A 13720-nucleotide genomic window follows, 5' to 3' on the forward strand; every position below is an offset into this window, starting at 1 on the left:
CATACCAGGAAGAGTATGTATTGGCGGTCCATGGTTTATGGTTGTCAATGGTAATTTCTCCATTCGAAGTGTTTATAATATAGATCGTACTTATTGGTATATATCTTTTTCCAAGCGAGAATTACAGGAACCAATATAAAAATATAGAAATATCAATATAATCTTCTAATAATAAGAGGGAAAAAAAACATCAATAAGAGAAATCTTTCTCATTGGTCATTGGTGTAACAAGTTTGTAAAAAGCCAGGGGCGGATTTAGGCGGGGGCGTGGCGGGGGTGCGCCCCCCCCCCCCCTAAAATTTGCAAAGCATGGGTTGACTTCAACATATTTAATTATCAGAAGAGACTATTCAATCTTTTTTAACATTCAAAGTATATAAAACAGTGAGTTTAACAGAATCAAGGTGATTAATCAAATGACCTACGCTTTATTAAAGTTCTATAAATAACTTCAAAGGAAGGTGTCAAACGCGGAGCTACGTTTGATGACAAATATCATATAATATAAATATAAAGATTTCCTCTTTATTTTTCTGTCATTATATCTATGGTTAAATATGTACACAGGCTTAAGAAGTTGGACACAGGGTTACTTTATGATGCTTATGTTTGTAATAAAATTTTAGATGCAGAAAACATTAATTGTTGGTATTCATCTATGAAATATGTACTTCAATCACTTGATATACAAAATTTAGATACAAAGCTCAATAAATTAATTAAATTTGTAAAATGTAAACTTTGTAATAGTTTCAAAACATTTTGGTTGGTCAAAAGATCTGAAACCTTATCACAAGGTAATAGTAAATTAGAGAATTATTTCAACCTCAAGACTGACTTTGTAAAGGAGGCCTATTTATCAATTAAAGATTTTAGTATAAGAAGAGCTATATGTAAAATGAGAATAAGTGCTCATGATCTTAAAATTGAGAAAGATAGATATAATAAAAAATACATAGAGAGAACTCAACGTCTATGTCATCACTGCTTATCACATGGATCAAATTCTATTGAAGATGAGACCCATTTTACAGTAAATTGTCCATTATATGATGAACAGAGAAAATTATTATTTGATAAAGTTATAAATTTTTGTACTAATTTTAAAGAACTACCTAATGATAAGAAATATTTCTGGCTGTTCACAAATGAGCATTTACCAACTCTCATGTGCCTAGGAAATTACATTATTAAAGGGTTAGAAATAAGATCCAGATGTAAACAAAATATATGAAGTAATTTAGTATTTTATTGTTATAAGATTTAATATAATAGTTATATAAAACACATGTTGTGTTAGGCTCTGATCCTGTTCATAACGTTAAAGTATGTATTAGTTTTCTGTTTTGCTTTTTCCAATCATATTGTGTTGTAAAATGATGCCCTTTATGGGTTCTTGATTAGATTAATAAAATTCTTATCTTATCTTATCTTATCTTATCTAATAGGTTTTTAACAGTTAAAGTAAAAACAAATGTTACATTGTATTTGCGGTTTTTATAATAAATTTGTTTGATAATCGAAGTTCCAAAACATCCCTTACTCACTTTCACAATTTCATAATGACACGGTCAAGAAAACAGTGAGATTCTTTTATAATATCCCTAATGAAAGATAGAAATACTGTTTCAAGCGAAAGGTTAGTTTATCAATTTGTTTCTCTGTGTCTATATATATCATTTATTTCTCACTTGCAACCTAAATATTTAGCCGAATTCTGTACCGTATTATTGTATGCTTGGGATTCCAAGAAAATAAATATAACTGCGTAAATGCATCTCATTCTGATTTTAGTTGTTTGTGGCGAACACAGTGAAGTCTGGCACGACCTCCGAAAATCAAAAAAGTAAAAAACAGATAGTATGAAAGGACAATTAAAAATCGCTGATAAAAGTAGAAATTTTCGTTTGAAAAATATATTGGTCAGGTGATCAATTGTGATCTGTCTCGTCTCACTTTCCGTCCGTCTGTCCGCCCGTCTATCTGTAGATTGTTGTCAGGTGTGGATTAAGGCAGTTTCAGCTTGAAAATTTAATTTCTCGCTAATTTTACCACACAATAGTTCGAGTTATCTACATTTCACCCCTTTAGAAGAATATGTCAATAGTTTTACCTAAAGAAACCTCCAAAAAAATTTCGCCTCGCTCCTCTCGGCGAACATAAAACTTTGCGCCCCCCTAACTGGAAATCCTGGATCCGCCCCTGAAAGCTGGACCTATAGTAAAAATATGAACATCATGAAACAAAATATATAGTCTTCCTCTTTGAATGACATATTATCAAGACTTTGACCCTACTCAACTTGAGCACGTGTATTGTGTCGTCGTGACATTATAAAAAGAAAATCGATGATTGATTTAACAAGGATCACTTAAACGCACTTTTTGACAATTTCATTGAACAAATAGAGTAGAAGTTTAGAGGTATATGATTTTTCTATTTATCAGTGTATTCGTGCATTATTTCTTGATTAAAAAAGCAATATTAGAGCATGAGGTTAATAAATCTGTTGATTCTTACGCCTAAAATTAATCCTCCTATTGTTTTAGACACCCTAATGGTAAACAAAAGGAAATATTGGTCTTCTGAATTTTAGCTTGAAGTATTTACAAAAAAATGTTTTTTTCTAATTTACCCAAACACTTTTTTTTTAATTTCTACTGGTCATTGATATTGAATCTTGGGCAAATCGAGTTGATAACATATTTATATTTTTCACCTTAACATGTATTTTAGTCAATATGCTTTATTGGACAACATAAAAATAGTTATTTATAACACAGGGATGGCAATTCTAGATCTGAAGTTAAAATTGCTAACGAAATTATAGAATTATCCTTGTTTGAGGATTAACAATTTAAGTGATGATTTTGTCTTTAGCTTACTAAATTTCTTCGATACATGTATTTGTTCATTTTTATTAGAATATAAATAAGAAATATTATCTTATACTTTATGGGTATCAGATTAAAGAATAAAGGTGTAAAAATTGTCCTATAACATTCATGATAGGAAAATATGGACCCCAATCAAAGATCTTAAATTTGATGTGTCATAATTTGACTTTGATAACTTCCTAATCTCAATGGCAGTAAATTCTCATTAATAAGCTAAATTATAATTTATCTTTACTAACACATATACATTACTTCAATAGACCATATTACTTGACTCTTGACGAGTTCGTTTTATTTTCATCAATGACACAAAATGTGTGAAATGTTTGATTGGCAGTTTAAAAATAAAAAATAACACAATTCTGTGTTTTGAGCCTTTGCAAATAAATTAAAAGGAGACATTACAATATATCGAACGCACGTGTACGCGAGCTTGTGTGACTTAACAAAAAACAAATCAGACATAAATGACCAGGTTTTTTTAACATTTAAATAAATTTAATCATTTGCAGGTCTGATTCCTCTACCCCACTAAATCGTGTACGACACTATAACATAGTTCAACAACCTTCACATCTTGATCCGTTATATCCCTCCGTACATGCACAATTGAATGAACTCCCAAGGACTGTACACGTTCCATTGTAAAAGCAAGGTTCCACAGAGCACGGTGTTTCTAAAGAAAAACCAACATCAGTCAGTAGATATTTTCATGTCTAAATTCAAAATATACACATTAAATATTTTACCGTAACATCTCTTCAAACAATTTGAACAGTAATTATGCGGCATACACCAAAGTAAGTACAACGAAGTCTATTATACAAAATGTGCTCAAATAAGAAAAACATTACCTTGTTATTGTGTCATAAATTTATATAATCCTAATAAATAATATTCATCATTTCAATGATTTCTATCGCAGTATCAGTTGACACTAATCGACAACAAATCTTTATTTTTAACCGGATTTAAAAGAAAGTGTTGACCGATACGATCTGTCGGTGTATAAATACATTTACAACTTGTTTTCGTGATCTTGGATTAAAGGAATTTCGCTGCTCAATTTCAAAATAAATAACTTTCCTTAAAACTAGTATATATTTATAGGGGATTAATTGAGGAATAAAAAAGCAAACAAAATATAGGGGTCAATGTGCTTCGCAGCTTGTTTTCGAGATATTAGCCATTGGAATTTTGGCGGGAAAAGTTCTCTCTTGACTTTTCATAGCTTTATTATTGACCAGTTAAAGTTCTCAAAAACTAATAAAAAATAAATAGGATTTTATAAGACTTTTACAAATAGCTGATAATTATACATGTGAAAGATTTATAAAAAGAAAAATGGGGGTCCATGGGCAAAGTTTTTAAGGCATTCAAATGGATAAAACCAGAGGATTTCGAAAATCTGACAAAATTCAAAAACATCCTTAAGATATTAGCATAGAAATCTCATCTGATTATTTCACGAATTGTTTACTATTGACTATATGGACACATTAACTGAATGTGAGATCGAATAGCGGTTGATGCAGGAATAACATTTTACGCTTTCCTTGTCGACGCAACCGGTAAAAGCAGTTTCCTCAGTTTCTGTGCGTTACCTTGATATGCTTCTTCCTAATATATTTACGAGATTCAAAAATCTGTAAACTAAATTAATGTTGTCTTAATTTATTGTTTCCGTTTGTGCATTCATTCATTCTCACTTAATATAAGCACCTACTTCAGACATTATCTGAAATATATGTGTGTGCCCATTTGTCTCATGTTTTAATCCGAACTATTTTTCTATTCAGAAAACAAAAAAGCGAAACATGCACTATGCTATACCTATATGTTAGCTAGAGGAAGGCAATAAATATCTACTTTTAATATATCTCGAAAACCAGGTATAACACATCATCGTGTATACTACATTCTTCTACTTATACCATCTTAACTCATTACAGTGTGTTTATTCAGAATGACAATGAAAGAAAAAGATGTCATTTTGTGTTTTATATCAACTTCTAATCATATCTAACTTAACTCTTCAGATAAAAAGTAAAATCACAAAAATACTGAACTTAGAGGAAAATCAATTTGGAAAGTCCATAATGACATGGCAAAATTAAAATACAAAACGCATCAAAAACGAATGGACAAGAACTGTCATATTCCTGACTTGGTAAAGGCATTTTCAGATGTAGAAAATGGTCATCAAGAAAAAAAATTAATTGTGCATGCATAGAGTCCACCAGTATCTGCCTTGAGATTCAGATCAAAGCTAAACAACTGGCCTATTACATTTAGAAGTTTCGTTTTATATGCAATATATTTAAATATGTACATTCACCTTGACATTCAGGTCCATTAAAACCAACAGTACAATCGCATTGGTATGTATCATTTTCTACTTTACATTCTCCATTGTTTAAGCAGGGTGAACTTGTACATGGAGTTACTGTAAAGATAATATAAAACATCGTACATTTTTTTGGATTTAGGGAATGGGGCATAGTGTCCTTATAATAATAAGAAAGAGCATAATTAGTTATTGATAAAACATTCCGGCATAACAGACCTTGACATTGATTTCCAAAGTATCCAGTTGCACAGGAACAAATAAAACTACTTCCGGTTGGTGTGCATGTTCCGCCATTTAAACATGGTGAACTGGAGCATGGCGTGACTGTAAAAAAGAAAATAGAAGCAATGAAGTGGAATCATAATATCATAATACAGTGATCTATTCGGATTACAATTTTTTTTCTAAGGCAATTAGTAAGTAGTAAGTAGCAGATTTTAAAATGGGTCTTGGTTTATATTAATATACCATTTCAAATTCGGAACTCATGCTGAAAATTCAAAATTATGCTTTTTCGATACATACCAGGAAGAGTATGTATTGGCGGTCCATGGTTAATGGTTATCAATGGTAATTTCTTCATTCCAAGTGTTTATAATATAGATCGTACTAATTGGTATATATCTTTTTCCAAGCGAGAATTACAGGAACCAATATAAAAATATAGAAATATCAATATAATCTTATAATTTTAAGAGGAAAAAAAAACATTAATAAGAGAAATCTTTCTCATTGGTCATTGGTGTAACAAGTTTGTAAAAAGCTGGACCTATAGTAAAAATATGAACATCATGAAACAAAATATATAGTTTTCCTCTTTGAATGACCTATTATCAAGACTTTGACCCTACTCAACTTGAGCACGTGTATTGTGTCGTCGTGACATTATAAAAAGAAAATCGATGATTGATTTAACAAGGATCACTTAAACGCACTTTTTGACAATTTCATTGAACAAATAGAGTAGATTTTTAGAGGTATATGATTTTTCTATTTATCAGTGTATTCGTGCATTATTTCTTGATTAAAAAAGCAATATTAGAGCATGAGGTTAATAAATCTGTTGATTCTTACGCCTAAAATTAATCCTCCTATTGTTTTAGACACCCTAATGGTAAACAAAACGAAATATTGGTTTTCTGAATTTTAGCTTGAAGTATTTACAAAAAAATGTTTTTTTCTAATTTACCCAAACACTTTTTTTTAATTTCTACTGGTCATTGATATTGAATCTTGGGCAAATCGAGTGGATAACATATTTATATTTTTCACCTTAACATGTATTTTAGTCAATATGCTTTATTGGACAACATAAAAATAGTTATTTATAACACAGGGATGGCAATTCTAGATCTGAAGTTAAAATTGCTAACGAAATTATAGAATTATCCTTGTTTGAGGATTAACAATTTAAGTGATGATTTTGTCTTTAGCTTACTAAATTTCTTCGATACATGTATTTGTTCATTTTTATTAGAATATAAATAAGAAATATTATCTTATACTTTATGGGTATCAGATTAAAGAATAAAGGTGTAAAAATTGTCCTATAACATTCATGATAGGAAAATATGGACCCCAATCAAAGATCTTAAATTTGATGTGTCATAATTTGACTTTGATAACTTCCTAATCTCAATGGCAGTAAATTCTCATTAATAAGCTAAATTATAATTTATCTTTACTAACACATATACATTACTTCAATAGACCATATTACTTGACTCTTGACGAGTTCGTTTTATTTTCATCAATGACACAAAATGTGTGAAATGTTTGATTGGCAGTTTAAAAATAAAAAATATCACAATTCTGCGTTTTGAGCCTTTGCAAATAAATTAAAAGGAGACATTACAATATATGGAACGCACGTGTACGCGAGCTTGTGTGACTTAACAAAAAACAAATCAGACATAAATGACCAGGTTTTTTTAACATTTAAATAAATTTAATCATTTGCAGGTCTGATTCCTCTACCCTACTAAATCGTGTACGACACTATAACATAGTTCAACAACCTTCACATCTTGATCCGTTATATCCCTCCGTACATGTACAATTGAATGAACTCCCAAGGACTGTACACGTTCCATTGTAAAAGCAAGGTTCCACAGAGCACGGTGTTTCTAAAGAAAAACCAACATTAGTCAGTAGATATTTTCATGTTTAAATTCAAAATATACACATTAAATATTTTACCGTAACATCTCTTCAAACAATTTGAACAGTAATTATGCGGCATACACCAAAGTAGGTACAACGAAGTCTATTATACAAAATGTGCTCAAATAAGAAAAACATTACCTTGTTATTGTGTCATAAATTTATATAATCCTAATAAATAATATTCATCATTTCAATGATTTCTATCGCAGTATCAGTTGACACTAATCGACAACAAATCTTTATTTTTAACCGGATTTAAAAGAAAGTGTTGACCGATACGATCTGTCGGTGTATAAATACATTTACAACTTGTTTTCGTGATCTTGGATTAAAGGAATTTCGCTGCTCAGTTTCAAAATAAATAACTTTCCATAAAACTAGTATATATTTATAGGGGATTAATTGAGGAATAAAAAAGCAAACAAAATATAGGGGTCAATGTGCTTCGCAGCTTGTTTTCGAGATATTAGCCATTGAAATTTTGGCGGGAAAAGTTCTCTCTTGACTTTTCATGGCTTTATTATTGACCAGTTAAAGTTCTCAAAAACTAATAAAAAATAAATAGGATTTTATAAGACTTTTACAAATAGCTGATAATTATACATGTAAAAGATTTATAAAAAGAAAAATGGGGGTCCATGGGCAAAGTTTTTAAGGCATTCAAATGGATAAAACCAGAGGATTTCGAAAATCTGACAAAAATTCAAAAACATCCTTAAGATACTAGCATAGAAATCTCATCTGATTATTTCACGAATTGTTTACTATTGACTATATGGACACAGTAACTGAATGTGAGATCGAATAGCGGTTGATGCATGAATAAAATAATACGCTTTCCTTGTCGACGCAACCGGTAAAAGCAGTTTCCTCAGTTTCTGTGCGTTACCTTGATATGCTTCTTCCTAATATATTTACGAGATTCAAAAATCTGTAAACTAAATTAATGTTGTCTTAATTTATTGTTTCCGTTTGTGCATTCATTCATTCTCACTTTATATAAGCACCTACTTCAGACATTATTTGAAATATATGTGTGTGCCCATTTGTCTCATGTTTTAATCCGAACTATTTTTCTATTCAGAAAACAAAAAAGCGAAACATGCACTATGCTATACCTATATGTTAGCTAGAGGAAGGCAATTAATATCTACTTTTAATATATCTCGAAAACCAGGTATAAAACATCATCGTGTATACTACATTCTTCTACTTATACCATCTTAAATCATTACAGTTTGTTTATTCAGAATGACAATGAAAGAAAAAGATGTCATTTTGTGTTTTATATCAACTTCTAATCATATCTAACTTAACTCTTCAGATAAAAATTAAAATCACAAAAATACTGAACTTAGAAGAAAATCAATTTCGAAAGTCCATAATGACATGGCAAAATTAAAATACAAAACGCATCAAAAACGAATGGACAAGAACTGTTATATTCCTGACTTGGTAAAGGCATTTTCAAATGTAGAAAATGGTCATCAAGAAAAAAATTTAATTGTGCATGCATAGAGTCCACCAGTATCTGCCTTGAGATTCAGATCAAAGCTAAACAACGGGCCTATTACATTTAGAAGTTTCGTTTTATATGCAATATATTTAAATATATACATTCACCTTGACATTCAGGTCCATTAAAACCAACAGTACAATCGCATTGGTATGTATCATTTTCTACTTTACATTCTCCATTGTTTAAGCAGGGTGAACTTGTACATGGAGTTACTGTAAAGATAATATAAAACATCGTACATTTTTTTGGATTTAGGGAATGGGGCATAGTGTCCTTATAATAATAAGAAAGAGCATAATTAGTTTATGTTACATAATGTGTAGAAGATTATATTGTATAGGTTTTAATACATACCTTAATATCAATAACAAGATTCAGATCGTTTAGAATGTCTTAACGTAAGTACGATGTCAGGCGGATTTTCTAAATGAATGCCAATAATTCTATAGTACAGACAGTCGTTGGACAACAGAAAAAAATGTTAAGAAGAGTTTGTTTTTCGTTATGCGTACAACTACTCATATTAATTTATGCCAGTGAACTTAAAAAATGTTTTATGAAAATTGTAGCCTTTGGGTCTATCCGGAGATGCATATAAAACTGATGAATTTTCAAATAAATATATGAGTTGTTCCACTCAACCGTTTTCGAGGCTATGTCAGAGCATTTATAACGTACAGCTACGTCTGCTTATTCTTATTTCATGTCATGAGGATGAAATTAATGAATCAAGTTGTTTGTTACTGTTTCTGTATGATCCACATAAACACTTGAGGCAATTAGACAGCACTTAATAAGACAACAGTCTTACGAAGAATGTTGATAACTTTAAGTATTAAACTGTTATACCTAAGTGGTAACATAATCATGTTGGAAATTACCACTTGTATCGTAGTTGTGAAATATAACTATACATATTACTTATATCATATAGTATGCATCTATCGTTTAACATTTTCATATAGCAGACGTTTAAAGATTGATCTCCACAAGTATTTTATTGTCTACAATTAACCGAAAATATTATATTTGTATTTTCTAAAGGGAATAATGATATTTGCACTTAAGTACAAGTAAGGGTGTGTTAACCCTGTTTGTGATCTAATCTTTCATCGGGCAAATTAGTCTAAATATGTATCAACTATGCACATAGCATATATAAGTAATACATAATTAGCCAATTAAACGTCCCTTTGGTATCTTTCGCCTCTCTTTTATAGGAGAATTTCGAAAATACTAAATAGATATACTAATACAATTATTTTTGCTTACTTTTTAGTTTCAGTCAATATTTTGAGAGTCAATATACATAACTAGATTAAAAATAGATAAAAATAATTAGAAATTAGGAAATATCAGTCACCAAAGAAAAACATCTTTATAATTATTGGAAAAAGAGTAAATCATCAAATTGACCATATTTCGGCACACCATTCGAATGAATCTTACGATAAGGGACTTACCCGTCTAAAAGAAGGCTGAATTCAAGTGTTTCAGTATGGATATAAAAACTTATCGACATACTCTATATAGCATGAAGTAATGTTTTTGAATGAATTTTATATAAATATTGACATCAATAGAATTATAAATTTATAGATGATTGATCATTACGATTTTCCAGATTTCTACCTCTAAGATACGGTTCATTCATGAAGGATTCAGAATAATTTACTGCTTATTTGTATAATTTTCGGGGTAAAAATGTAAAATTTGTCTAATATTTCAAATTTGACAATCACGTTAAATAAAATTTAAACGATTGAAAACAAAGTATTGTTTAACAACACATATTGTTGATATAAATTTAAAATATGGTTTGTAAAATTTCAAATCTTATTTATTTTTTTACTTTTGAAAGTCTGTCCGAAAACTCATTTTTCAATTTTTGCTCTTATGCCGGAAAAATCACCGTAGGTTTAAATATTTATTACCTGCACATTTATATCCCGTGATACCTTCTGGACATATACAATAGTAGCTACGTCCGGCTGTTATACAAGTTCCTCCATTTAAACATGGAGAACTAACGCATGCATCTTCTGTAATAAAACAATGCATTATTTATATAAAAAGTAATTGATAGACTATAATATTTTAAACATAAAAAAATAAGAATTTTAAAAAATACTGTAAACATTCTGGTCAATTCTACTGTATATAAAACCATAAAAACCATCTCTATGATAGAATACGAAGCAATTAAGCCGTTTTTTAATCTAAAAAAGAATTTGGTAACGGCATTGTTCGTACCTCAAATTGAAAATAATATTACGTCATTGGTGGAATTTTCATTTTTTTATTGCGTAATGAACTAATTACAGCGATTTGGTGAATGCCTATAAAGATATTTCTCAGAATGTATTTGATTCTAGTACATCTGAAACGATGAATCAGAAAGAAAACAAATAAAGGCCTAATTTAAGCTGATATACATTGAAGATGACTTATTTGACGATGTTCGAATCTCAATATTACGTACTTTATTATTCATATTATACCTTTAGTTGTATAACCTTTTGTCTCTGTAAATCCTTTTATCTTGGTGAGATTTTCCGTCTTTCGTTGTAAATTTAAGTGTCCTTAAATAAGATAATTAATAAATTTTAGAATTCGTACATTTGTGAATAGTTATAAAAGTTACCAGTCTAGGAATTTGCTTTTGTGAACAAACCTTAATCAACAATGATAAGGCAATCTTTTAATTATCTCTATTTGCGAATAAAGAAGTTTAATGAGTCCTTCGTATGTTGATACACATTACCCTGACCTGTTCAACTTCAATATTTACATTAATTTATCCTGGTTTGTCTTGTATATTAGCATTAAGGATTCGAAGTTCTTATATTTTGTCAAAAACAACAAAAACTGAAACAATAGACTCATTTTCACAGTGTTAATGCAGTGCATGAAAACAAAGATGATCAACAAGAAGAACCATCATTGTGTGTTGGAAAGAGTGAACGATTCGTTGTTGCATATATAGTTGAAAAAATAGACTATTGAATATCATATTTGACTTACCATGTGCATTTTCACTTTTGTTAGGTCTTGATGCTGTAGCAAAATAAATTGTAACCACCAAACACAAAACTGTTGTTAGTATAAACAATACCGTTCCAAATCTCCACCTATTTCTACTGGTTTGCATATCTTTGATGTCCTGGAACTGCCAAGTTTTGTCAGATTGATCATCTGGCAATTTATGGTCACTTTCTTTGAATAATCCGTATTCATTTAAGGTTCCCCTATCTTGGAATGCTATTATATCCTGTTTATGTTGAGGATCATTAGTACGTGTAAAATACGCTACATGTCCGTCGGTTGTCATTTTTCTTGTTATGAACAAATACTTCAATAATACATAAAGAATTGAAAAAATATGTATCAAATAAATATCAACCTTTGAACGATTTAACTGAGTGTTAAATTTCCAATTGTACGAGGATTTAAATGAGGGTCTTAATTATAAGAATACGTATAAGAGAAAAAACGGAAATACGTATACAGTTAAGAGAAAACACGGAAATACGTATGCAACGAATAATACAAAACAAGGCAAAGTGCATCAACCCCAATAGTATGATGCAGACTCAAAGGAAATACGTCATTTTTTTTTTATCGTAAACGTGATTCGATCCATCCTTGATTTTTTTTTTCTCATTGGACATCATACAACATCCCCTATATAAAATGGAGAATGAAAATGGAGAATGTGTCAAAGAAACAACAAACCGACCAAAGAGGAGAAAATAGCCCAAGGCCACCATTTTTCTTCAACACAGCGAGAAAATCCCGCACCAGGAGTCGGGTTTCAGCTGGTCCCCTCATCGGAAACGTGTACTCGCTCAGTGAAAATGGACGTAACACTTAATTCCAAAACAAACAAATGAACTAAACTTTAAAATAATATACAAGTCTATCTTACAAGGCCAGAGGCTCCTGACTTTATGCGGGGTTAAACTTGTTTTGTGAAATATCAACCCTCCCCTGGTACCTCTAGCAAACTTAGAATAAACAAACACACAGCAATTCGCACAATAAAATCAGTTTTAAAAAAAGCCCTGATCCCAGAATATGTAACAGAAGAAACAACAAAGCAGAATGATAATGATACATAAATTAACCATGTTAACATATGACAACTATAGCAGTTACTGACATGCAAGCTACAAACCTCAATCAAACTGATTGAAAGATTATGTCTTCATCGTATAAAAATCAAGCACAATCCCTTTCGTTAAGAGTGAAGAATCATACCATCACACACGATATGTCATCTTAGTCATCTCCTTTCAAATATCGCTATGTTCAGGCAGTTTTATTAATAAATTAAAATAACTTTTGCGGATTGTCTGGAATGATGTTTTTCTTTTTAACGTTACCAAGAACGGTCGAACTAAAAATAAATGAATGCCAAATATGAATATATACTTGAAGATTTGAGGAGCTAAATTTATGGCCAAAAGAAACTACAAAGAATATCCAAAACGTCTTTTTTTGGTTCTGGAACTTCTAATATGTATGACATCATTTTCAGATATATTGAGGGGCTTTGACGGTCAAGTGGGCTAATTTGTTCTACTTCTGTAATTGTAGCCAGTCAACAATGATGTTGTGAGTTCGAACCCCTCTCGTGCGGGTGCACTCGACTTCAATCTTAAGTGACTGGGATTGTCAGTTTTTCCTTCGGAGATCGCGATCGGTGGTATTCTCCGGGCATTCCGGCTTACTCCACAAATAAAAACTGGCGCTTAAAAGTGGCGTTAAAACACCAACAATCAATAA

The 13720-nt window shown here is 30.6% G+C and overlaps 1 protein-coding gene across 7 annotated transcripts in view; it reads right to left on the minus strand.

The window, feature by feature from the left end:
- Positions 1-12463, minus strand: part of LOC143054322 (uncharacterized) — a 55090-nt gene extending 42627 nt beyond the window's left edge. For 6 of the 7 annotated variants that reach the window (XM_076227288.1, XM_076227287.1, XM_076227290.1 and 3 more), the window contains exons 1-8: positions 11957-12463; positions 11434-11514; positions 10867-10974; positions 9037-9144; positions 7266-7373; positions 5464-5571; positions 5236-5343; positions 3466-3573 (exon numbers count right to left, since the gene is read on the minus strand). In XM_076227288.1, coding sequence (XP_076083403.1) covers positions 3466-3573; positions 5236-5343; positions 5464-5571; positions 7266-7373; positions 9037-9144; positions 10867-10974; positions 11434-11514; positions 11957-12263 — 1036 coding nt within the window. In that variant the 5' untranslated portion in view covers positions 12264-12463. The remainder of the gene's footprint in view (positions 1-3465; positions 3574-5235; positions 5344-5463; positions 5572-7265; positions 7374-9036; positions 9145-10866; positions 10975-11433; positions 11515-11956) is intronic. The other variant, XM_076227291.1, reaches the window with a different exon arrangement.
- Between the last annotated feature and the right edge of the window lie 1257 nt (positions 12464-13720).

Source organism: Mytilus galloprovincialis, chromosome 12, assembly GCF_965363235.1.
Source record: "Mytilus galloprovincialis chromosome 12, xbMytGall1.hap1.1, whole genome shotgun sequence".
Classification (NCBI taxonomy): Eukaryota; Metazoa; Mollusca; class Bivalvia; order Mytilida; family Mytilidae; genus Mytilus; species Mytilus galloprovincialis.